At 45.1% G+C, this 27619-nt stretch overlaps 1 protein-coding gene across 3 annotated transcripts in view; it reads right to left on the bottom strand.

The window, feature by feature from the left end:
- Positions 1-27564, bottom strand: part of Slc1a2 (solute carrier family 1 member 2) — a 126704-nt gene extending 99140 nt beyond the window's left edge. The window contains exon 1 of one of the 3 annotated variants that reach the window (XM_031371160.1): positions 26859-27564. In XM_031371160.1, coding sequence (XP_031227020.1) covers positions 26859-26875 — 17 coding nt within the window. In that variant the 5' untranslated portion in view covers positions 26876-27564. Of the gene's footprint in view, positions 1-15397; positions 15702-26858 lie in introns of those variants that run through there. The other 2 variants (XM_031371162.1, XM_031371161.1) reach the window with 2 other exon arrangements.
- Between the last annotated feature and the right edge of the window lie 55 nt (positions 27565-27619).

The following is a 27619-nucleotide window of genomic DNA, read 5'->3' as shown; positions in this document are numbered from 1 at the left end:
TTCACTTTAGGATGATTGACAGGAGAGGGCTTGGCTGCCATGGTAACAACAGCAAGAAGACCGGTTTGCATGCTTTACAACAACCATGTAGAGCATCTGGGATGCTTCTTTTCATGAATATTGAATTCCTTATGAGACTGTGCATGTGTATGAGTGAATGTGATAGGTGATGGGTGGAGAAGTGTAGTCTATGAGCTACTAAATGGCAGGACATTACAACAGGGGAGGCAAGTGTCTTTCTCAGCTCCATACTGCACCCTTCTGGAAGGAAAAAGAAATAACAGAAATGCATCCTATTACTGGATGCAATTAGCTATGTTATTAGGAAACTTTAACCATATAAAAAAGTCACATGTAAAGCATACATAATCTTTTTCTTCATTTACTTGATATTTATTTATTTTCATTGTGTAACAGCATGTGTGTCTGTCTGCATGTGGGTATGTGCTCCTGGGTATTGATGCCCATGGGAGCCAGCAGCATCAGATGTCCTGGGGCAGGAGGCTGAGAACCTCCTGAGAGGGGTGTTGGGAACTGAACTGTATTCTAGCCATTTCTGACTTTATCATTTACGGAACTATAAGATGACATTAAAAGCTTTTCTTTGCATCATTCTGGGTCCCTCTGGCCTCCCTCCATGGGAAGACAGATGCCTTTTTCACAGTGAGCTGTCAGCATAGGGACCCTGCCTTGCTTCACAGCATGGGACATGTCTGACACTCCACACATTTCCCTGCACATGATTCTCCCAAGATGCTCAGAAATCAGTATCTCTTCAGTCTTGCTTCCCTAGGACCAAATACTTCAAGCCACACCTTCAGGCTCATGAACTTAAGTCACTGGTTGACTCAGTTTCCCATTAGGGTGTCTAGGAGGACAGTGAAGTGTAGGAAGGAGCCATTTGGGCTGGGCACATGGGCTTCCTCCTTGTAAAGTATCTCCTAGAGGTTCATGTCTCTCTTAGGCCTTCAGTTGTCCAGGTGTCAGTTTGTGTTCTGTCAAATGAGTTTTTTTGTTTTGTTTTGTTTTTTTCAGAGAGTGACATTCACAGCTTGGGATGTTGATTTGTAATTTTAAATGGTCACTGTGACACTTGATAACTGGTTTGGTTATACACATTCACTTGGACAGTGGGTAACATTGCCCCTACCTCAGCAGATCCTGGAGTACAGAGTTGAGAGGATGAAAAGCAACTGAGCCTCACTTAAAACTCAATAAAAAACACAGAAATAATTTAGCACTGAATTTCACACGTTTGGCCACAGGAAGAATATATGTGATATCTTTCTCACTGTGACCTAGACACACACGTGAGCATGCACACACACACACACACACACACACACACACACACACACACACACTCACGCATGCATCCTTGGATGCGTAGGAAGCAGCCCCTCCCCTTTCCACATATGGGGTACACTGGTGCCTCCTTATCCCTCACCCAGAAGCACATGCTGCCTGTTTAGATATAGTGTGCTCCTCCTGTACAAGCATATCACTGATAAAATTTAATTTTTCAGTTACACACACTACAAGATCCACAACAATAACAATAATATGGAACAATCAGAACAACATACTATAATAAACAATCAGAACAACATACTATAATGAAGTGGTTCTTCCCTTAGCCCTAATCTCAGGAACAACTGTACTCTGGTAGCTTGTGAATGGTTTGCTTTCGTTTTTTGTTTTTGCAAGAAGATCAGTGCCATCGCTCTATTCCACAGTCTGGGGATCTGCACTTTGAGATGCACTACCGGAGCACACTCTCAAACACACGCAGCTATGTAAGGAAACGAAACATGCTGGAGGTCGAAAGCACATAGAAGATTTTGAAAATAATGCCCAAAATAGGTAAGGTGCTGGCGAGAGGTCTTGGTGGGTAAAGCACTCACTGCATAAGCATGGGGGTCAGACTGTGGATTCCCAGAATCCACAGAAAAGCCAGGAGAGTGCGGTAGCCATCCTATAATCCCAGCTCTGGAGGCAGAGACAAGGAACACCTGGAGCAGGAGCATTCAGGCTGGCCAGACTGTCCATGACAGTAAGTGACAAGTTCAGGGAGAGACCTTGCCTTGATCTATGAGATGAAGCAGAGGAAGAGACTCAATCCTCTCCACGCAGGCATACACACTGCACAGACAGACAAGTGCCGAGACACAAGCCAGCACTCGGATCGGACACATACATAGATGCCCCCAGAAGACAAAGCAAAAACACCCTGAGCTAAACAAAACACACTCATAGAACTAAAGCCATCTCTTCTTTATTTTTATCACTGTGATTTTAGGAAAATCAATATTATGTATGTGACTCAATTATATGTCTGTGAGACTGGAATGATGTTTTTAGTTGTCATTTTTATATTCTGTGTACATAGTACTGGGTTACATGATGACATTTCATGCATGCCTATGTGTTTAGTAGATTCCCTTCATAGCACCTTCTTTTCCCCTTTGTGCTCCTTCCCGCATTGGTCAAAGTGGAAGGTGTGTATACCTGTCCACACTCACACCAATGACTTTCCTCGAGAGGTCTTGGTTTCCTTCTTCAACCCTCAGATCTCAGGGCTTCAATCTCAGATATCTCAATTATTCAAAGTCACTTTGGAAACAATGTATAGGAAAGGTTTTTCTGGGCTTTATTTTTAAAGAGACACTGCAAATTATGAATGACACCGTAGAATGATACCTTATCTCAGTAATCAAGTAACAATTACTCATAACCCTGTGTGTGTGTGTGTGTGTGTGTGTGTGTGTGTGTGTGTGTGTACAGGCGTGCACTGAACACAGTTCTCAAAGGGTGAATAGGATTCTTTTTGCTTTACATCTACTTAAAAAATTTTTTCTCTATTGTGAAAAGTCATTTGGTGGTATAACTTTTGTTCCTGGTTGGAAAGAGCTCTGTGAAAAGAGTCTGGGGGTAGAGGGAGGTGTTGAGCCCATTGCTAGGCTCCCACTGACTTCTACAGGAAGACACACAACATGACTTCAGGCTAGTATAAAGGAAAACTGTGATGGTTTAAGGTTCAGTTGGAGAAGCTAGCCAGCCAGCTTTGAGCAAAAGAGAGGCTGCAGCGCCCCCCTGTGTCAGGGCAGGGGAAGTCCCAGACACAAGCAGAAGAAGCATGCTTCTCTGTATCTCAGGAGAGAGCAGGCCCTGTGGGGCAATCCTGTACAAACTGGGTTCCCAGAGCCAAGAAGCAGTTAAAGTCTTCTTGAGTTTGTTGTTCATATTTCTTCTTGCCGGATAAGACATCTGAAAGCCCATGGCCTGTCCTTTGGCTGCTCACAGAAAGGGCCCAATGTTCCCACACTCATTTTTCCCCCAAGGGAGCAGAGGGTCTTGGGAAAGCCTACTGAGGGGCTACCTCGGACCCTTCAGTGTCTGGACACCCTGGGCATCTGCAGAGCCTCTTTTTCGAAAAGATTCAGAATCAGTGAAGTGCACATGCTTGCTTGGAGGGAGAGGGTAATAAATGTATCGTTGAAACAAGTTGAAAGCTGTTTACTTCTGGAGGTCTCAATTTTGTGTGTTTGGGGAAAATATAAGCATCATTGGGCTTAAGCAATAATAGGTGATAAATTAAATCAGCCATCTTTTCTAAGCACTTTTGTTTTCCAGCACACGTCAAAATGACAGGTGACTAGTATTTCATCCCCCAAGGCAGCTGGTACTATCCCTAATGTATAGTAACCTTGTATGAGGAGCCTGCATTTCCACAGGGCCAAATCATGTGTCCAGGAAGTAGCTTGCACTGAATTCGAACATCTTGAGGTTCGTCATTGGTGCCAGGTGTCTCGCCCTAAGGCTTAGGTCAGGGTAACATGTCATGGAGCAGAAAAGCCAAGCTGCATTCTCTGGGCGCACAGGCTGCTACGCTGTGCGGCTGCCAGATGGTGAGAAGGACTGTCATCCAGAAGCCCACCCCTAGCACCTAGCAGGGGGCCAGCCGATCTGAAGCATCTGTCAAGTGAATGGCTGGTGCCACATTTTATTGCCATCCGAGTGTTACACTCCAGGAGGGCTCTCTGTGTTTACAGCCACCACACGCAAGACACCAGCAGTTTCTGATCTCCCTCCAATGCTAATTAATAGTAAGGTTCCTTCCCTGATCACTTGAAAGGCAGATGGCTGAAGATGCGGTCCCCAGCATGCACAGCCCACTTAAAGGACTCTGAGAGCCCAGCTCCTTTGTCTTTTCTACAGACTCATCGTTCCAGGCAGGGAAGGGAAGTCAACTCCCAAACCTGAGTTCATCATTAAGTCTTGAATCAAAGTGGACTTTGGCAATGAGCAGGGGGCATCCAGACAACAGGTGAAAAGACAATTTACAAACACAGAAAAGTCGCCCGCCACTTCCCCTACAGATTTGAACTCGTGCTCCTGGATTTTGTATCTTCCCTAGAAAAATAACCAAATGAAATTTATGAGTAAACTAAAATATACAGTGGAGGTGCCCTTTGAACTATAGTGGGGTTGATGCCTAATTTACTCTCAGAGAAGTAAAAACTGGCATCTGACCTTTCAGTTAATACACCTGATAAATGCACATCACAGCTTAGACAAGTCTATGATGAATGTGCTGAGACCTTTTACAATAGCCTACAGTTATGCAAACTCATCTGAAATAAGGCCTATTCTAAAATAGTGATGAATACCTTATACAACTTATTGTCTGCTGTATTTAAAAGGAATAACACAATCAACGTATGTGTGTAAGTGTACTCTTAACATCATGAAGTCAACAGTCAATAATTGCAAGTCAAGACATCTTAAGTCAGGGACCATCTGGTTACCCTCCCATTCACTTGACCACGAACCTTCTGTGTTTGAGTGTTCCCTCCTTGGCTTCACTCTAACTCTCTTTCCAGTACCTCTTCTTGACCCACTGAACAAGCGTTACTTCCATTCTAAGATCATTTTTTCCCTCAAAAAGGCAGACCTCACTTCCCCCTGCTCAGGTAGCCCCACTGTCTTGGCTTTCTTAGGACATTCACGGCACATATATAAGATAAATACCCTGTCCCTGATGTAATGTCAGCTGGGCACAGAGGGACCAAAGTCACATTCACATCTCCAAAGCTTCTGTGTGCTGTGTGGGCACCACAAGGACCAGCACCTTGTTATCAGCATCCATATCTTTGGTCCTATGGAGGGTGGATATGCAGATAGGAAAGCTTGAACTTGAACATGCAGATGTGAAAAGGTACCTTGCAAATACATTAAATACATGTAAGTTCAAATAGCTAACTGAATTCTCCTGTTTGAAAATAACAACAATAAAACCTAACATCAGTTCAAAAACTGTGAACTTTGTCCTATTTAAAATGTCTGTGTGATCCAGCAATAATTGACCAGATGGGTAGATGCTTGCTTGTACCTGGAGAACACATCCCATAGTCTCACCTTCCCTTAATTCCATCGATGCTGCAAGGTTGCCAATCCACTGGCTAAGAGCAGATGAAAAACCAAGTAAATTGAAAGCTGGAGACCGCATCAGTCTATTAGCAATGACCAGAACATTTGCCCCTGGGCTTGGTGAGCCCCAATGCCATGTTTCAATTCCATTATGTATGTATCCATTATGTATGTTGATAAAGGAGGAAAGGGCTTTGCCCAAAAGCGTGGGTCCTCTTTATGATGCCCAAGTAACTCCGATGGAAGTTACAGTGTCTGAGAAAAGTATTCCTCTCCTTTGTTGGTTTGGATGGTACCCTGTCCCTAATGACCACTGACTGCCCTCAGAACCTGACATTGTGTGGGAAGTGAGAGTTCCAGAGAGCCAGAGAGAGAGAGAGAGAGAGAGAGAGAGAGAGAGAGAGAGAGAGAGAGAGAGAGAGAGAGAGAGAGAGAGAGAGAGAAGCTTTCTCGGGGAGCAGAGACAGCCTGCGCTTCTGGCTGTATCCCACACAGTGATTAGCCCTGACTTCAAGAGCAGCCCAAACTGAACAAGTATGGACTGTTCTTGAGCAGTTAAGACACTGGGATCATGTTACATGTCATGGCAGCTCCTCCTGGAAAGGCCAGAGGACAAGGGTGTCCTGTGAGGAGGACAGGACTCAAGCCAAGCACTCATATTGAGTGATTTCTCACGAGACCACCCATAAAAAGCTTCCAAGTTGTTTTGTTTTAAACACTGAAAACAGCTATATTTATAGTTACCATCATTGCCATTTTGTATGTCTTTAGTAGAATCTGTACATTGGCATCATACCTCTACGTGTGAGGCTGGGCAACAAAGGGTCAGGGAAACAGAGGGAACTTGAACTTTCCCATCTCACTCTGTGACTAGGGCAAGATGTTCAGAAGGAGCTGACATCCAGCCTAGGGAGAGGCCCAGCCTCATCCTCCTGGGAAAGGAGAAGCAAGGGCACAAATGGACCAGGTAAGGGATCTGCGAAAGTGTGTATACTGGACAGAACGAGAGGAGGCTCGTGACCTTTCTGAAGGACTGCTGGAAGCTTTGGGCACAGTTCTGTGATTTTGTGTATGCATCCTTCCAAAGTCCACATGTTGAAACCCCAATCTCCTAAGAGGTAGTATTAGGTGCTGGGTCGCCGGGCAGCCATGAAGTCACAAGGATGAAGCCCTCGGGAGTAGGATCAGCACCCTATTAAAAGAAGCGCCCTAATTAAAAAAAAATCCCTCCTTTCCTGTGGACACAGGTAAAAAATGTCATCTGCCTTACCAGACCCTAAATCTGTCCCCATCTTGACCTTGGATTTCCCAGCCTCCAGAAGCACAGAACATTTCTATTATCCATTAGCCACCCAGTTTATGGAAATTTGTGAAAGTGGTCCAAATAAATTAAAATAGAAGAACCTCATTTTTTTTCCTTTTCCCCAGTCTTCAAAACTCAGAAGGCATCCTGTGGAAGCTGTTTGGTCTAGCAGCCAGGGAGATTGAAGGTCAAAACACCAGCCTTTCCTCTAGTTTTGACTTCGAACTTCAGGATGGCAAAGAGGTAGGCCAAGTGTTCTGGAACATTCTGAGTCCATGATAGCAATCATTATAAACAATGCATTATCCCTAACAGTATATAAGTCAATTTGGCATCCACTTCCTACTTTCACACCCACTGAACACTCATTGGTAAGGCTGAAACTAGAAGATGACGTGCCAGTCCAGGGAAACACAACCTAAACTCAAAGTGGCAGCCACAGCAAGCATTCCATTTCCAAAGGTCTACTGCTTAGTCAACAGCATCACCACATTCTGCTACCAAAGACTGTTCCAATAGGTGTTTGGAGATCTCCAGTTTAACTTGTATTAGTAAGTCAGCCCACTCTCTGACTCTATCTGGGAGGGAATGTGAATCACTTAATCCCCTCTGTGTGTGCAGGTATGCCTGGGTGCATGTGCTTACGGATGTGCATGTAGGCCAGAGGACAACCTTCAGTGTCATCCCTCAGACATGATTCACCTTATTTATTAAAATGGTATTTCTCTCACTGGTCTGGAACTAACTGAATAGGCTAAGCTGGTTGAAGCAGAGATCTACATGTCCCTGCCTCTCTGGGATTACAAGGATACACTACCACTCCCAGCTCTTGACAAGGATGCTGGGTCCTTGGGCAAGGTAGACACACTACTGAGTCATCTCCTCCACTCCATCTCAACTCAAGAGCGCTGACATGAAGCAGGGTCTTCTCTTACAGAGAAGGAGGCAGAAGCCACTGTATTTATAAAACTCTCAGCCCTGGGAGTGTAAGAAGGGTGTCTTTTAGAAGAATCACCAGCAACCTCATGGCTAGGCCTGCAGCATCTGCCTATAGCTGGGCCACCTTGTTGTTCTTGGAGACACATGATTTATGCAAGTGTATTTCCATCAACCTAGAAGTTGCTTCCAAAATAAAAATGTTTGGCTTGCAATCTGTTCCTACCGCATGGAAAGGGCAGACCCACCCACATTTGCCTTTAGCGTGTCCTTCTGTTTCTTCTCCTCCTTCTCCTACCCCTCATCCTGCCATCTGACCAGTTCAGTCTCTTTTTATCCCTAAGAAAGTCAACCGTGGACCTTTAACAGACTCAGGCTAAGTACTTCCAACTCTTCAGTCCAGTCACCAGTCTTTGACCTACCCAAACTGACCTCTTTCCTCTGTTTATCCTGAAGATTTGTTTTTTTTTTTTTTTTTCAAGTCTTCCCCTGACTTTGTTTTGTTAAGGTCTCTACCAAAAACTCTGGTACAAAATCTGGACAGCCATCACTGGAGGCAGTGAGGTGTTGGGGGAGGGGCAGGGCTAGGTCTGAAGGCATGATGACTGTGGTTAGGTGATGGTGGCTGTACTGTGGCAGAAGCGGTTCCTTCAGCAACATATTCCTACTCATAAGGATGACTGGCTGTGTGATGGATGGATGGATGGATGGATGGATGGATGGATGGATGGGTGGGTGGGTGGATGGATGGATGGATGGATGGATGGATGAAAAGTAGAGAACTCCTTGCTTGAAAAGACTCTGATATTATAAGGAGTCTATGTAATGGAAAAAATAGTATTTGGTCTTTGTCTCGGGTTCCTGGCACACAATGGTTAGAACCCCATTAGAGTGCTTCTGCTCTGTGTCTGCTAAGTATCTTGTATGCTAATGAGATAACTGGTAGCTGAGGGTCTCCTAGATAGGTTCAGGTATGGCTGTTCACTAGGAAGACCCAGGATTGGAAGTTTCAGCACCACCCAAGTCCCCCAGAGGTGGGAACTGGAGGTTAGCCACCCAGGGCCTATGATTCAGTGGTACCTACACAGCTAAGCCTCCCTAAGGAAGGACGCCAGAGGTTTTAGGTTAGTGGACTGAGGTGTGGGAGGGTATACCCCAAAAGGCCAGGGCACTATGCATCCAACTGTGTACCTACCCTACACATCTTTCTAGGGCTGTTCATAGTTGTACCTTTTACCATAAAACTAGTATGAGTCCTGTCTAGCCTCTGACCTGTTCTAGTTATGAACCATAAGTAAGGCTTGGGTTCCACCTAGATTTATAGCATCTAAGGTAACGGAGGCCCCTAACTCAGATACTAACTTTTCAGTGTATGGCTTCAGGATGAACCTGTCTATAGAATTCCCTCCTGGCGCTGGAAAAGACACTGTATATTTGGAACACAGTATGTAACAATTCAAACAACTGAGGAGTTGAAAGCAGTAGGGGAGGGGGGAAAACCTCCTGACAGCCCACAAATGCTAACACACCACTCACATCATCAAAGACACCTGGGCCGGCTTTTCTAATCTTATCGCCAATTGCATTATGGAAAAGACCTAGCAAACATACTTGTGGGTGCAGACTGCATGTTACCAAGTAATCTGGAAAGTCAGGAGTCTGGTGGAAAAGCTCTAGCTTTACAGCAGGCTACAGGTAAGCAGAGAATTACAATTCCAAGAACAATGACAATTACCATTATTGGGAGATGTCCATATCCTAGGCACTAAGCCCAGAGTGCTTCCCATATGCCTTTTATTGTTGAGTAGGTGGCATTGCTCCTACTTAAAAATAAAAATGACACCCGGCCTTAGAGGCTCATTAATTTTCCTGAAGTCTTAAGCTAATGAGTGAAGAGACAGGAGGTTTTTCTTGGGTTTAAGTAGGGATCTAAACTTCCTCATAACTGTGTGCAATGCTGGCTCCTAGAAGCTCTTTAAAACAAAGTATTTCATCGTCGACTACTCTAGCATACAGTAAAGCGGCAGGTGTTCTCAGGGTCTATTCTCATCTTTTAGCTTGTTCACGGTCACCATGAGGAAGACTGCATATAAGCTTGGTCCTACAAGTCTCCCTGAAATGCACACATGAACTGTGGGATACAGAGCAAAACAAAAAGTTGGAAGCCACTTGTTATTCAAAGGTTCAGCCAAACACTACAGCACATGCCCGAGGAGCTGGCTGGCCCTACTTCTCTGATCCTTTCTGTTTGTTCTCAAGTAATCTGAGATGCTCTTGAAGTTCTTATGATAAAGACTCCTCTAACAAGCTTCCCCTCTGGAGACTCTCACTCGTTGACCCATTCAACAAACACCCTGTAAGCCAATGGCAGAAGGATTCCAAAGCTTCACTTAGAATGCCTTCAGTGAGACATTAAAGCTACATCTGGGGGCAGAACAACGACTTTCCTGCTCTCAGAATGTGGGTAAGTCGCCCCCTCATAGGTTCGCCTCCTTAGCTGAGCCACAGGCAAAGAGGAAAGCCTTTTAGAGGACATATGGACGCTGACTCCTAAGGGAGAGTATCCTTTAACTAAAACAGTGTTTCCATGCCTACTTTAATCTTGTTACCAACTGGCTTGAAACACAAGCTAGCCCTCTGGGGTGCCTAGTTAGTCATTTTGAAAAGAATATCTGCTTTCATGCCTCCATTCTTGAACTATTTATTCTGGGGCTCCTCCAAGCTTTCCAATGTTCTATTTCCTCAAGCACCTTTCTGTTCAGCCTGAGAGCAGACTCCGTTCTATTATGCAATTGCCTCTTCACCTTAAACCAGTTTGTCAGTAACTCAGATAGAAACATTTTGCACATACCTGAATCCAGAACCAAGGATCTTTCTTGAACTTTGCTGAGGAGGGTGAGCACAAAGTGAGAAAAAGGATCTAGGGCCAAAGTGGGTAACGAGAACCAAGGCTGCCAACTCCCTACCAGTCCGAAGGTTATCAGTTGGCTGTAGCCCCCAAAGAACTCTGGATCTCTGGCTGATTTGACAACTCAGAGTAACTTGGAATGTATAAAAATCAAAGTAACAGGGCTTTCCTTCTTTAAAATCCAGGGATCCACAGGTGCTGGACTGAGAAAGAACGATTCGCCCTCTGGCTCCTTGCTTTAGAGTGGCAGGAAAATCCCATTGCCCAGCCTGTGGCCATGCAGCCCCACAGCGCTCCCTGCTGGGAGAAATGGTTGGACCTGTTTGTGGAACAATGGTGGATGTCCTGTACCCTGGTTTGACTAGAAATGCATAAAGAGTCTCCCGAAGGAGGAAGACAGTGCATGCCCGGTTCTCGGAACTTACAGCGGCTTCTGTGTCAGAGGAAACTAGAAAATGCAGAATTTATACTTGGATTCTATTTCCATTTCAAAACCTGCAGACTTGGATTTGACTCTATCAGGGTTTTAGTATTTGTGCACCCTATCAACCATGAGGGAGGCTGCAGCTAAGGACTTCCTAAGGAGGCACATACGCTGGCTGTTTGTCCTGTTCACAGTTCCTGCCATGGTTTTCACCCTCTTATCCCAACAGAACACAACAAATGCCACCAAACACAGCCAAGCACCAGAAAAGTAAAGAACTCCATTCCAGAGGGGGAAAGTGTGAGCATGTGTGTGTGTGTGTGTGTGTGTGTGTGTGTGTGTGTGTGTAAAACATTCTCCTTTGGGTTAGCAGCAAACACACATACTTAAAGACATCATTTCTCTACCTGCAGGAAGTCACAGTAAGGGGACTCCATTGGGAATGATTAAGTGTTCTAAGAAGCTCCTTAGTAATCAAAAGCAACAATTTAGCCACAGAACTGGCAGCTTCTGGTAACTGTTCTTCTAAATCAGCTTTATAAGCAGTTAAACTGTCAAGCCCCAGGTTTTATTCACTGATGCAATTTAAATACCAGCTTTGACTCAGATCCCTTCTTTGTATCCGAATGTCTAACTCATTCCAGCTTCTTGTTTCCCTTTGCAAAGAACAAGGAAAAAGAGAAGACAAGATTCTGAAGAGAGACGGACAGTCTCAGGAAAGATGAGGGCTCAATGATGCTCATCTAACCAGAATCTGCTGTGTTCTAAAAGAAGTGCAGAGTGAGGAATTTGTAGTCATTCTCAGGTAGTAGAGCAGGGACACAATTGACCATGGCAAATCTATTTCTGGCTTCAGGAGATGAGCTGTTGCCCAAAGGATGGCTTTGTAACCTACTTGAACCCTGCTAACTCTTAGCAATAAGAAGGCTGGTTATGGACTGCTGGGCAGGGATATTTCATTGAACACCAGCACCCAAAGGAGCAAAAAGACACATCTTCCCAACCCTGACCCTATCATTGGCTTAGATCTATTTCTTCTCTCCCCTCTATACCCTTGTGAGTTTCTTTCCCAAAGTAGACAATTCAATTACACCAGCATTCCCTGGGATGGAGATAATAAGAGGAAGTGAAAATAAATTAAACTAGTCCTGATGCTCGGAGAGATCTGAAACACAGTGAGCAGGCAGACCAGAGAATGTTTGGCACTATCTGATCTAATGAAATGCTAAGAGAGGTCTGAACAAAGCAGAGCAGGACAGCTGCCCTGGAAGAAGCCCAACTCAGATGTCACCCTCTTCAGAATCTATTCCTCTTTCCCCCTAGACTGATAGGACCATCCATTTACTTATGGATGATTGCTAAGTGCACTGTGTTAGTCCTAACATAGGATTTTGCAAAAATCAACTTGTCCTCAATATTCTTACTGCCCATGAGAGCCATATAAAGAAGGGGATAAATAATCAAGATATTTGAAAGCTGTAATTGCTGCCATAAAGAAAGAAAATATGAAGACTGAGGTAGAATTGAGAAAGGGAGACCCCCTTCTATTTGGAGTAGGGAGGGGGGAGAGAAAGTCCCTCTAGGAAGTGACTTTGAAGCTGAGCATCAAAGAATGCTCTAGAAGGTACTAACTCATTGCAGAAAGGTAGGAGAACAATGGAAATAAATGGTCTTGGAAGGGAAGTGGGTAGGCAAGATGCAGGCATGGGAAGATCTGAAAGGTTACAAGCTGTGCAGCCTCCAAGAAAGCAATGGCTGTTGCCTGGGCTAAAGCCATACCTGTGGCAATGGAGAGAATGGGCGAGGCTTAATAAACCATTTGGAGAGAAAGACTTACCTGGCAAGCTGGCAGATCAGAGCAGAGAGGAAAGAAAAAGCCAGGGCCAAAGCTTGTATTTCTGACCTCAGTACTGTGGCAGCACCGTTGGCTGAGATGGGTGGAGAATGGTGGGGGCATGGGGCTTGAAGGAAGTAGGGGTGAGTCTACAGGGAAACAGCTCGGTTGTAGTGCATTCACCCCCGTGCACCCATCATTAAACAAATAGGAACACCAAGAAGGCCATTAGATCTGTCAGTCAAGGGTTAGAAAAAGACCTGAGAGAGTAACATTCTTCTGAAGGTCTGTCAAGAAGACAGTGGTATGGAAATGTTCCAGAAATAATTCTCCATAGAGAATGTAGAATGTCCAAAAGGTGACAGAAATAAGATTGAAGCCTGGAGGTAGGGAGCTAGCTCAGTGGTTCAAACTTCTTGCTATAGAAGCAAGAGGACCAGAGGGCAGAGCCCCAGCACCCACACAAAGGCCCAAGTGTAGCAATATATGTCTGCAACTCTGGCACTTAGATGCACAGAGAGGAAGAGAAAGGAAGATCCTGGGACTTGCTGGTCAAGCAATCTAGCAAACTGGTGAGCTTTGGGTTCACTGAGAGACTGCCTCAAAAAATAAGGTAGAGAGTGGTAGAGGAAGATATCTGATGTTAACTTCCAGTCTGTACATGCACATAAAGGGATGTGAGCATTCACATGTGCATATAACATACACATACACACACACACACACACACACACACACAGAGAGAGAGAGAGAGAGAGAGAGAGAGAGAGAGAGAGAGAGAGAGAGAGAGAGAGAGAGGGCACTAAGTCTTCTACACAGATGTTACATAATGACCTGGGTCAAAAGGGAGAAAAAGGAAGATAACTCCAGCTAAGGAGATATAAGAAGGTGTGTAAGGGTGAGCATAGAATTAAATGTCAACAACTGGCCAGTAAAGATATCCTACCCAGGCTTCTGACAATGATGCTACAGAGGCAGGATGAACTGGCTGCCTACATCTTCAGATCATTGATTGCCTACATGAATTTGGCCACTTGGGCAGGTAGTGTTTCCCTTCTTCTCCACTGTGAGTCATCCTCCCTAAGTGTGCTGGCTAGTCTTATGTCAACCTGAAGCAAGCTAGAGTTATCTGAAAGGAGGGAACCTCAATGGAGAAAATGCTGTAATAAGATCCAGCTGTCAGTCACTGTCTTAATTAGTGATTAATGGAGGAGGTCCCAGCCCAATGTGGGTGGTGGCATCCCTGGGCTGGTTCTCCTGGGTTATATCAGAAAGCAAACTGACTAAACTGTAAGTAGTAAGCCAGTAAGCAGGGATCCTCCATGGCTGCATCAGCCCCTGAGCTCCAGGTTCCTGCCTTGTCTCAGTTACTGTCCTGACTTCCTTTGGTGACTAACAGTGATGTGGAAGTGTAAGCTGAATAAATCCTTTCCTCAGTAACTTGCTTTTGGTCATGGTGCTTTGTCACAGCAATAGAGGCCCTGACTAAGACGCTATGCTATGCCTTAGGATTGGCCAACCATGCTGTAGGAAGCCTCAACCAAGAATCCCCAGAGACACCCCGATCTCCTCTACGGAAAGCCCAAAGCAAGCAATGAACTGATTCCAGCTCTGACTCTTTGCTTCAACACAATCTTCCATGAAGATTAATCTAAAGATTGGCCTCCACTGACCCAGCATTTCCCTCAGCACATAAGCATGCTGAACTCACACACGCTCAAGCTCAGACAAAGAATCCAAGGTGCAAATGTGCCCTGTGTATCAAATTCCCTATTCACATCCTCTTCTTGATTGCTTCTCAAAATGAGGATAGCAATAATAACTTCAAGGTGGAGGGCTGTCTCACGGGTTAAGAGCATTCGATGAACTTGCAGAGGATCCAAGTTCAGTGCCCAGCACCTGTGTGGGCACTCTCACAACAATTTGTAACTTGTGTTCCAGGGGACCCAATAACCTATTCTGGGGGCACCTGAACACACTTGTGCACACACCCCCAAAACACATGTATGCACATAAATAAAAACAAACCCTAAAAAAAAACAAAAACAAAAACAAACAAACAAACAAAAAACCTTTCGTTCATTTTTGCTCTACATATTCACAACCTACACTTCACTGGTTCTGGTCTGGCAAAGGTAGCCTCAAGGCTGATTCATCTAATGACCACTTGGCAGAATTTGCATTTCAGTATGTCTCTAACAGGCAACACTGTCAGCCACTCTGAGACACTGGTCCCTTCTGATCCTTCTCCTTACATCTCCACATGACACCATTTTAATTACACTCATCTGCCACCTTTGCAGACATGACCACTCCCCAGGATCCTTCCTCGGCCCCATTCTTTCCTTGTTTCATGACCAGTCACAACATTTGTTACCTTTATCATTACAGTATAACTCTGTAAAGACTCGGACACTCACGTGAGCATCTCTGCCTGGTGTCCCACATACATAAACATTTTAGACCAGCACATGAGATAAATTGTTTATCTTCTTCCTTCCTTCCTTCTTCTTCCTCCCCTGAATTTCTTCTCTGCAATCATCCTACCCCAGGTTTACTTACACCAGAACCTGAGAGCTGCCTTTATGCTCTGCTCACACCCGTAGACACTTGGTCATTGAGTATCCCTAACAACCCCAGAACATTCACTTCATGTTCTAATTCTTCCCACAATCTTCTCAACGTGTCAACCAAAATTATTGCTCTTGTCTTCTCACTGGTCTCGGTGACCCTACCTCATGTTTCCATTCACTCAGATCCCACCAACATTCTTATAATAAATAGAGACTCAGCAATAACCTACATGTCTAAAAAAGGCTGGCTAAGTTAATTACTAGATAGCATACTGTGATGTATTATTAGGAATTGAAATATATGCTTTATATGTAGTATATATTACACATAAGTATGCCTATATATACATACGTACTATGAAATTATACACCTGAAGTACTGGGTAAATGAACAGTGAAATATAAAAGACTGTATAGAATAGCCCATTTTGCATATTAAGATTAAGATTTCAAGCACAAAGAGGATTTCAAGGGAACAGGATCGGAGTGGGAGATATGCTTTACCTTTATGCCCTTCTATAAAATATGTTTGTTTTTAAGAATGTCCATATTTTGTCTTATGGGGGAAATGGTAAAATATTTGTTAAAAACAATGTTTGACAATGGCTAACAAGTCCTTCAGATCTATATGTTATCTCTATAAGCAAAATATACTAAAATTATATTTAAATCTAACCCATGTATATTAAATCTAACCTATGACCTCTTTACCCAAATACTGGAAATATGCATTGTACCTATCTTCCATTGCAAATAGTAGGTGTTAAAAGAAAGTGATTGATAATGAATCTGGCTAGCTTGCTTTACTTTCTGTTGCTCTGCAGTTGAGCCCCTTGAACGGAGCTGTACTGTTAAAAACACAAACACAGTGACCACCAGTGTCATGGGCTCAGAACAGAGTCAAGAGACATGAGAAAACAAAGTTGGCACCCACAAAGGTATCGTCTCAAGGACTTGGATTGTATACAAAAGTGTCCTTCCATCTTGGAACACATTTTCATCTCCACCAGTGTGGCAGAGGTGAAAACACACAAGGGGCTTTGCAGATGCTGACAAAGTGTCTGACCTGGGTCACCAGAACAGCACAGCAGATGCTCCAGAGAGGACTCCAGTTTATCACTCACTTTCCCCGAGATAAGGGATCCAGAGATAACATCAGTAGGAACAGAGAAACAGCTGCTATCAAGCCTGCAAGTATCAATAGCAGTTATACCCTGGCCTCGCCATGCATTGTTTCTGGCTCACCTCATTAAACTTACCATGCCAGACAGGAGACAGACAAACGTAACCAGAGTTGATTTCCCTCTCTGTGACATTTTAGATTGCATCTTCTCACTGGGCTGGGCTTCCTCAGAAGGACCTGAGCTGACGGTTCTGTGGGTTGTAGCTAAAACCGAGGAGGATGAAAACTTCTAATCTTTCCTATTTTGCCTATAAGGATTTACTTCCCGTTCTATTTCCTCCCTACAACACCTTCCTTTTAAGGCCTAATGAAACGATTGGCTTGCCTCTAATTGTAATTGACAACTAGTTCTATGTACTTGTGGGTTTCAGGGATGGTTACAATGATTTATATACCATCAAATGAGTAACTTGAGTTAGTTATCTCATCTATTACCTTTCATGTTTTTGCGTGCTTGTTTTGTAATAACAACACTTAGACTATAGTCCCAGCAATTTTTAAATATTCAGTACAATGCTGTTAGCTGGGGTCCCTGTGATGTGATCTGGGAACCTGAGCAAGGGAGACGGCATAGCAGATGAACTACTTGTCATACAAGTACCGGGACAGGAGTCTGGACTCCCACCACACATATAAGTGGAGAGCAGAGCAGAACAGAGCAGGTGTGGCAATTATTTGTAAACCCAACAGTCAGTGGGCCTAGCCAGGGGATCCTTGGGATAAACTGGCTATCTAAACTGGGCGAAGAAGACGTGAGTTCTGGGTTCAGATGAAGAGACCCTGTTTTAACATAGAAGGTGGAGACCAATTAAGAAACACACGCAAGATCAACTTTGGAACAACACACACATAAAAATACCCATATACACATGCAAACACCCACATGCACTCCCACGTGCGCACACACACAAGCACGTGCTGTCATCCACCTCAATACACAGGCTGAAGGCAGCTGTGAAGGTCATATCCCTGTTTCTCAAAGGCTTGCATGAGGAAGAAAATGGCTACTGTAGCTCACTATCCAGAAGCCCAGGCCTTCAACTTCATAAAAGAAAGATACATTTGCTTCTCTGTTAGGTGAACCACACTTGGCAGCTCTTGGCTATGGCTTCTTCTGAAATGTTACATTTTATCCATCTAGAGCTGTGTCCCTGTCCCAGATGAATGGCTGGTTAATGTAGGAATAGAACACACACACACACACACACACAACGGATCTTTCATCAATCAGGGAGCACCTGGAAGTGCCTTCCTCACTCCAGCTCATCCCGAGGTCAGTTGAGACCTTGCCTGAGTTTTCCCCATCTCCATCTGCCCATCCACGCTTCCTTTACTCCAACCTCGTCAACTTCCAATAAGCCTCACAGGTGTCTACCTCCAACTCAGACTAAGCTCCCTGCAACTGGCCAGCACCAAAGTTCTTAACCCAAACACATCATGGCTTGTAGGGGGAAAAAATCCAAACTTATGGTTTAGTTCAGGTAAACTCCGACAGTGATCAGTTCTCTATTTGAAACGTTTGCATCTGATCTAGGAGCACGCCACCCTGAACACACCAGATCTCGTCTGAGCTTAAAATCGATGGTTAGTTCAGTTTTACGACTCTGCGGTGATTTAAAACCTGTTAGCTAATGGGTAACTTTGAATTCCGAGAAAACACAAGGAATTAGATCGGGTCTATAATTCCATCACTCTCAAATCCATTCTTAGAAGTTAGTCCAATTTTTATTCTTGGCATTTGTTCTCTAGAACCCATGTTGCATATAAATATAAACAAGAGTTTTGGCCGTTGTCAGAGTCGTCCGTCCCTATGGAACATCTGAAGTGTATGCTGTCAGCGGATGCCCATTCATTTCAGCCCCAAGCAACCACTTCATTTAGAATGGCTCCCACCCACTTTTCTATATAATCTGGCCGCCAAATCCCAACTGGCCACTTAAGTAAAGACTGAGATAAAAACAAGCAAACAAACGATCACAAAGTTTTAGAAGGCTGACGTCCCCTGGTACTTAATAGGGGATGCTGCCCTTCCCTCATGTGTCCCTCTTCCTTATCTCCCCTCAGCACAGCTACTCCTGTTTTAAATTCCTCCGGTTTGAAGTCTACAAACTGGGACATGACAATAGCTCGCCATTACCTAAACTTCCTCTGACGTTGTTTTACAGTGCCATTTTCTCTGAAGCATCCTCATTCGGAGATAAGCTTTCCTTCTTAGGTATAACCTGTGACATTTGTCATAAGATTCTTTCTCCAGGGGCATTTGCTTTCTCTTATCAAAATGACCAGGGACTCGCACTCACAGAAATGAAAAAAAGAAAAGGAAGGAAGGTTTATTAAAGTTGAAGGAAATACGGCATAATTGTAAAATGTAGAAAATGCTACAGTTAGATGGCAAAGGGTGGAGGGGCGGAGGCTAGGAACCCAGTAACAACATTTAATCAAAACTTCTAAGTTTCAGTGTCTCTCTCTATATATAAAATGAACATAATATTATGAGCTTTCAAAAGATTAAGTTAAGTCATAGACATGCAGTCATGTGAGGTTGACATCTTCCAACACTTCAGTATATGACAATTATCTCATTACTATCAGAGTGTGTGTGTGTGTGTGCGCGCGCGCGCGCGTGCGCACATGTGCGTGTATGTTGGAGAAACTCTGTTTAACCAAAAGCGAATGGGATGCTGTGCTGTGCTGTGCTGTGCTGTGCTGTGCTGTGCTGTGCTGTGCTGTGCTGTGCTGTGCTGTGGGACCTGGGATTTCCTAAAGATGGAAGGGCTTCCTAAGGGTTTCCATGGACATTTACTGCTCTTTATTGTCCCCTGTTGGGTGATCAGCAAGCTGGGTGCTAGAGAGATGGCATTATGAGTACAGCATTTGTTCTTTCAGAGGACCAGAATTCAGATCCTAGTACCTAGTTACAACAGATTGTAACTCCATCTCCAGGGAACTCAGAGCCCTCTTTTGGCTTCCTTCAGCACGGGCAAATACTCAAACACACACAAATATAGATATTTAAAAACAAATCTTAAAACTACGTCACACAGATCCAGATCTTGCCAATTCAGAAGGCGTCCTGAGACCATCACTGTCTGCACTATAGCAAAATAAACGAGTAAGTCAAGTCACTGCCCTGAGTTAACCACATCTGATGACTGCTGAAGGCTCAGCTACGTTTGCCACAAAGAATCATAGCTCGGCAACCAGGTCACGTGATCATCCCAGGGCTGTTCTAAGTCAGTGTAGAGATGAGACAAAGCCATTAGCTTTGTAGAAATCAATAATTATGGACGAGCCCTATTAAGAGCAACTCAGGGCAAAGTTAAAGGAAACAAGAAGTGGTTGAGGGAAGAAGTGCTTACTGGTTAAAATGAAAAGCGGGGGCTGCAGGGATGGCTCTGTAGTCCTCAGCCTTCCTATTTGCTGTTCTTTTATGTTGTGGTGGCTCCCAACCATAAAATTATGTTTGTTGCTCCTTCATAACTGTAATTGTACTACTGTTATAAATCACAATGTAAATATATTTTGGAGATTAAGGTTTACCAAATGGCTTGTGACCCACGAGGTTGAGAACCACTGGCTTAGAAGTTCCTCTTCTCACAGTGAACCTGGGTTCTCCATCCTGCATTTACATGATCACAGACATCATCTCCATTTCCAGTTCCAGAGGGTCAGAGACCTCTTCTGACTTCTGTGAGCACCAAGCACATGCGTGACGCATGCATGCACACAAGCGGGCATTTGTACACATAAAATAAGAATAAGTAAATTATTTAAAGTTTCTCAAATTACATAGCATGCTGACAAAGTCTTGCAAGTTGGAAGTGTAAATGCGCTTAAGCAACAGAATATAGTAACAATGCAGCACCAGGCTTGCACTCTCAGTTGCTGCCCAGAGGTTGGGGTAAGGGTATGCTCATAGAATATGAGTGCCATGACCTCGCAACAGCTGTGCCCAACATGAATGCACATGCTCTGTCTCAGGGTTCCACCAGTCCTCATCTCTAGCTAACCACTGCCACAGAGAGAAAGGAACATGGCCCACTAGTTAAGGGCACGACTCTTAGTTAAGGGGTGATTTCATGACCCCTGAATTTAAGATCTAAGACATTTGGGGCCAGTTACTAAATTATTTTATGACACAGTTGCTATTTCTAGAAAAGCAGGACTAATAGTAATGCTATATCATATAAGAATTAAGTTACTTTGTGACTGCAAAGTACTTTAAAAGTTGTTAAAGCTGTTGGGCCTGGTGGATGGCACAGGCATGTAATCCCAGCTTCTCAATAGGCAAAGACAGGAGGGATAATAGGTCCCAGACTTGCCTGAGTTGAGAGTTCAAGGCCAGCCTGGACACCTTACAGAAACCTTGTCTGAACACTGGGGCAGGGGGTGGGATGAGGTGGAGCGGATGTGAAAAGAGAGAGTGGGATGTAGTTCAAAGGTAGAATCCTTGCCTATCGGGTGAAATCTGTATAGCAAACACACACTCATACATGTATGAATGCATACCTACACATGCCCATACACGAGACACTGGCTTGTAATCACATGATAAACATATTGACAGAAAAGTTAGTTCTACTGGCTTGTTATCACACAGTAATTGTATTAAGGCAGAGAAAAGTAAGCTCTTTGTCACCAGTCTCCAATTTTCTAGAGAAGCTAAAGTCATGAATTTGAGACTGTGGAGATGGCTCAACCATTAAGAGAGCTGGCTGCTCCTCCAGAAGACCCAGGTTTGATTCCAAGCACCCACATGGCAACTCACAGCCACCTGTAACTACAACTCCAGGGGTTCTGACACGCTCTTCTGGCCTCCATGGGTGACACACATGCATGTAACACACAGGCATACCAGCAGGCAAAACATCCAAACACATAAAATAAAACAAAAGAAAAATTCAGCATTGGAAATTGTTTTTCAAGGAGGCAAATAATTTGAACATTTTTCAAAATCCTCTGAGATCCAAAATAAGAATACACTTCTGGGCCACACATGGTCTGTAGTGTCCAGCACCTTACTTTCAAGGCTACACAAAAAGCAAGGCCAAGGCATACAGAGGTTCTGACTCTGGCTCCAGCTCTGTGATCCTGAGAGAAAGCAGAGGCCAGGAACCAGGAATGGGAGCTCAGAATTCAAAGTCCCCTGCCAGATTAGGGACAGTGAACAACAGATGGTCACCCTGACCAATGTAACAAAAGAAAGTCCCGCCAGCCATTTAAATGAATCCTTTAATATTCGTGACGCACAGAGACAATATCTACATCTTTGTCCCTGAGGACTTCCTTTAAAATCTTTGCCACCATCCATCCTAGAGGGGACAGAGGTTAACACAGATCGAGTCCAGCTGCCCAAGTGGAGTCCATTCCCTTCTTTCTCTTTTCAAAGGCCAGTCCTTGCTCAATGAGTCTATAATCCAAGGCAGCTGACTGACGACATCCCTGAGAACTCCAGGTGACAGTTCAGCAGTCAGTGACCGCATCTGCTTGTCTAAGTGAGGCATTAAGTAAACAGAGGAAATAAGAAAATAAGAAAACATCAATGCCTTTGAGAAATAATCTTGAAAATGCAACAAAATACTATGGGAAAAGGTCTACCCTTCAAAAGATTTAGGCTCTCCGCTTCATTGACTGGAGCCCATTGTCTTCTCTGATGCCAGGCAGGTTCATAGTGAGATGTCAGTCCTTTTCTCTTCTGCTGACAAATATGCAGTCCATCTGCCTCCAATCAATAACAAAGCACGTGGAGACCGGAGCCATGAGATATTTTTAAACACTCCCCCTAATTATTTCATTCTAAGGATTTGGCGCTTGGAAAGCTGCAGGGTGAAGGGCAGGCAGAGGGAGGGGAGAGCAATCCCACAACCCTGGTAAATAAAGAGATTTGCTGTAATCTGGATTCCAAGCCCTATCTGTGAAGCATGCCTCCTGCCCTCGACGCCCCCGCCCCCCAACAAGCTGTTAAGGGCAGGGAAGGGGCAACTGTAAGCAAAGGAGCACTGCCTGACATTGGTCAGATGCATTGTTCAGACCTTGAAGACAAGTTCTTGAAATGCAAACTAAATATGATTTTTTTTTTATTCTTTTTTTTTAATCTTGAGAGAACTGTGCTCTTGCCTACTAAGGCTAGGAGATTTTGAGTTATCTGTATTTCATTAGATTAAAATAACGATAGCCGTCGATTGAAATGGCGATTCGATTCATTCCAAGAGGTGAGGCAATCCAGTGCGAGAAACAATTCACTCTAGAAACCAATTTAGTTTGCCTTTAAAGGGAGGAAACTCAAGACATCTTTACACTGATACAGCCATGGGGGATTGGGGGGGAGGGAGGAGCGCATAGGGAATTGTCAAGAAATTAGCCTGTGCTGAGCTTCAAACTGTGAAGAAGCCAAGCACATCTGGAACTGAAGCCTCTATGGCACACTGACCCAGAGCGCCGCTGAAGCACTGCTTGCTTGCTTGTGTGGCCAGGGTCTCATCTCTGAAGGACCCTGACAGGTCTGGCACATCACTAAAGTGCAGAAGCCAAAGGAGAGGGCACCTCATCATCCAATGGGAGGGGGGAAATAAGGTGTTCAGACCCACCCACCATTTGGTTTGTAATGAGCTGCCATTTCTACTTTGCAAGTCTCATTTGAATTTAGAAGTTATTTCTGGAGAATTAAGCTTTCAACTGCTCACAAGAGATTGCCTTCGTAAACACGGACTGCCTTTATCATAGCTCTGCTCATGTCCATTTTACCCAAGGAAGACAATTTCTGTATTCTTGAGAACAGGAAATGAATTCCAGTGGAGCCTGAGGCATGCAATATGCAGGCCTTTCTAGACCCCATCTCCTCTGCCCTCCACTCACCCTGTCATAAGCCCACTCTGCAAGCTCGTCCCCCTCCTCCCTTCAATTTCATTCTGGGCAGCGGGGGCGGAGGGGGGGTTGCTAAGGAAAATGCTGTGTTTATCGTCATGCTCTGGGAATCATAAATTCAGGGGTCTCCCTTGGCAGGGAGTTTTTTGCTATCAGCAGTTTTCAGTTTCACTTGCTCTCTAAGTCAGACTGAAATCCAAGCCTTCCTGATTGGCGTAGCCCTGACCTCTTGGCTCCTGGGAGCTGATCAGAAGACAGATTGCCAGGAGTCTCTGATGAATGTGGAGACCAGGTCTTCCCTAGCTCCTAGAAACATATTTCTAAAATGGTTGTCTCTTCAGCATCTGGCCACTCCACTGTGACCCAGTCAATAACAGATACTACCCTGCCTGTCACCAGCGACTTATAATCTCTTTCCAATTTGGGTCAGGAACCTAAAAGCCACCATCTCCGTGATTCCAGTCATGCCCAGGACTCTGCAAGCAGCAGCAGCAGCAGCAACAGCAACAGCAACAACAACAACAACAACAACAACAACAACAACAAAAACCACAAAAGACATTCAGCTGTCAAATTGAACCTTGCTTTTATAGGAAAACACTTCTCAGAGCCTTGAAACTATGAGAGCCACTGCTGAGTTTTACAAAAGCCATGCTGATATTCCCAGTGAGACACAATCAGAAACTTCACATACCTGGACAGTGGTGGGTATGCTCTGTAAGATGGCAAGGATCAAACACGGAAGCTATGAAAATATTCTAAAAGGCCACTTGCTGGAGATATATACATATAAAGATTTCCAAATAAGCTGACAGTAGGCACCAGCCATGGCTCACACTCTCATTACTGACAACTGACATTTCCAGATGATACCCCAAAGCTATGCCAAATCCCAGAATCATCCTGGAAAGATGACATTTGGTTGTATTTGTCAGTTTTGAGCCTTCAAGTCTATTTCATCGGCTCGCTTACTTCATGGAGCTATTGAAAGAAGTGAATGTAAAAATATACAAATGAGCTTTGAAAAGAGTGCTGGAAAAATGTAACTGTTGCCTCTAATAATTCTATAAAAAGGAATAATTAGCATATGCTGTTGGTGGCAATGTGAACACCAAATAAACATTCACCAGATCGATTGTTTTAATATGCCAACCCATTACCCCAGCATTCTGGAGCTGAGCTGAGCTGAACACATATAAACCGAAAGCATGTAATTACATTGCTATTTCGGTATCGTTCTAAGTGATGTACATTTCAGAAAAAAAAAAAACAGCTTTAATATTGTTGGAAGACAAAGGCTAACAAAAGAGACCATCCTGGGGATGCTTTCTGAGTTTCTGCTACAAGGTGCATTACCCAAAGATATCAGAAGGGGCCAACAGATCTCACCAACCCAGGAGAACGATTTAGTACTACAAGTCCCCACTGAGACAGCCTTCAGAAAGTCCTCTCCAAGGCTATTTTGTCTCTTTATCTCCACCAGAGAGCCCAGCAGGTCCATTCTACTCAACAGAGACTCTGCAAAGGCTTCTGGGAGAAAAGAAGGGTTTCAAGAATGTTTCCAGCTGACTGATTACTGCTCCTAAATAATACATTTTTCTATATTTGTTTCTCAGTTTTCAGATTTTTTTTCCAATTCTTTCATCTCTTAAATACAAGTTCCTTTGACAATCATTTTCTAACCTTGCACAATGCACAAAGATGGCACTAGCTGGACTAGAAATGGTTTCCGTCCTGAAAACGGCATCTACTTTACTTTGAATGTCAAACCATTTGGCAGCTCTCACTTAGGACGAGGGCAAAAAGTAGCACACTGAGTTCGGGGAGGCCTGTTGCCCTCTCTTTTCCCCTCTGGCCATCAGAATAGACAGTAAGTTGCTTGCAGCATTTGGAAGACAGCATTTTTTTTCGAAGAAGGTTTCCAAGTGAGACTCTAAAGGCAGACATAATTCAGGAAGGGTCCTGTAGATAGCCAGAAATACCTTTATGCCTATTTTAAGATGAAAGCCTTTAAAACCAAACAGAGAGGAGTGCTGATGTTATCGTGAGGTTCCTAATATGCGGTTCTAGAGAAGAGTCTGAGCATATGATGCTGCCTTCCTGGCACATAAGCACCAAACTGGAACACCTTCTCAGATAAGTGACTACTCCAAGGGTCCACACTGGTAAAGAGGCAAATATGCCTAACATAAATTTTGTGTTAGACAAGATGCTAGGCACCTTTGGAAAGATTCAGGGGATGAGAGAAATGGATGGATGTGTTCTTTCTCTTAGATGAGGATGGGTAGGTGTAGAAGTTCTCTTTGTCTGAGGTTGGAAATCTCCAAGTCTGGCTTTAAACACGATCTCTCCACTCCTGCTCAGAGATCACCACCCACCACCACTTCACCGAAAGTTGGTGGAGTTTGATTTCTATTAAGCATGCTCCAGAAAATGCCAGAACCAAGGGCTCAAGTATCTAGTTCCGAGAAGCCCCCTATACTTGCTTGTGGGGTTACATGTGGGTCCACTGATCTCTTGAAAGCAGCTAGTGCCATTTGTGAAATAACCCAAAAGCTGGGGTTCCCAATTCTTCTCTTTATTCTGTTCTAGGCTCCAGAAAGCCTGAGAAGTGTTTTTTGGAGACAGGACCTTAGATGCCTTGGAGTGTGTACGTATTCAAGGGACTCTCACATCCCCCATGCTCCCCTTGCTAAATACAGTTGTCCTTTCACCACAGACGCGATCATCATGCCTACTGCAACCTCAAGAGGCAAGGGGCGACTCCAAGGCCACAGGCAAAATAAAAAAGTCAGTGATAGTCAAGATAGAGTTTGGAAACTCTTGTCTCTCTCCAAGCTACAGGTTTTCTTCCCTCCTCTCGGAAAGCACCCAAATCTCTTCCACTCTTCCTTGCATCTAGCCAGGGAGATTCTGATATCCAACGGCAAAGGTCTCTTGGGTGGGTTGGGGGCTTGCCCTAGCCCCCGACCCCCGCGCGCCCAAAGCTAGCGTTCAAGGCTGTGCGCTTCTCTTCGCCCCTCCCCGGCTCTGGTCCTGGCTCATTCATTCCAACCGGTCCCCACCTTGCAGCCCAGGCAGTGTTTCCTGCAGGCTCCATGGACAATCCTTTATTGTCTTTAAATCTCTGAAGTAACCTCCACGGTTTCTTCTCATACTTTTTCACACCCTGACGGGTAATTCACCCCTTTCATGAGATCCAATCCTCTGTCTCCCAGCTCCTCAAAAGACAGCTAGTCTACCAAAGAAACCAGACCCCCTTCCCCACCACCTCCAGCCTGGCGGGCGCACTGCTAGCGTTTGAGAGGTCCAGGGTCACAGTTCTCTGTCCCCATCTGGGATAGGGCAGCACCACCCCGCGCGCGGCTCCCGCTTCCCCACGGGTACCCAGAAAAGCTCTCACCCCTCCGTTGATGCCATGGCGTGGGGAACGCCCCCTCTTCCCGGGTACAATCTGGAGACGGTGGCGGCGAGCTGGGTGAGCCCGGAGTGCGGCGGGGAGCGGTATTTAACGGGCAGCCTCTCTCCGCCCTCGCACCCCCCTCCTGGGTAAGCCCTTTAGCGCCTCGGCGCGCGCGGGAGGCTGCTGCGGGCGCTAATCCACGTCCTGGCTTTCCACCGCGCGCGGTCCCGTGAGCGGCTCGCGACCAGCGCTCCGAGGGGCGCTGCGGGGATCCTGCACCGGCTCAGGCGAGGTCGCGCCGGCCGCAGGGCTGCAGAAACACCCTCCCCGCGTCCCAGTCACCACCTGTGTGTGTGTGAGTGCGTGTGCGTGTGTGTGTGTGTGTGCTTCGCCGCGGGGCAGACCGGTGCCACGAGTGGCCCGCACCGACAGGGATGGGGGAAAGACCGGGAGTGCGAGTGCGGGGGAGTGTGTGCGTGCGTGCGCGTGTGCTGGTGTGTGCGCGCCGGGGGAGGCGGTGGAGGCCGCTGCTCCCTGGCTCGGCGCCGGCCAAAGAGGGATTGCAAGGTTTAGCCCAGCCGGAGCTGGGGATTTGCAGGCGATCCCTCTCTATTTTTGTCCAGAGCTGACATCACCCGCGCCGCAGCCTGGGGCGACTTCTTTAACCGTCGCCCCTGCCCTCCCCCCCACACACACCCCCATCTTTAGACGCTGTCCCTCTTCTGTTGTCCCTCCCCCACCAGCCTCCAGCCATAAATTAG

Source organism: Mastomys coucha, unplaced genomic scaffold (assembly GCF_008632895.1).
Source record: "Mastomys coucha isolate ucsf_1 unplaced genomic scaffold, UCSF_Mcou_1 pScaffold15, whole genome shotgun sequence".
Taxonomy (NCBI): domain Eukaryota; kingdom Metazoa; phylum Chordata; class Mammalia; order Rodentia; family Muridae; genus Mastomys; species Mastomys coucha.
This window is presented reverse-complemented; position numbering and strand designations above follow the sequence as displayed.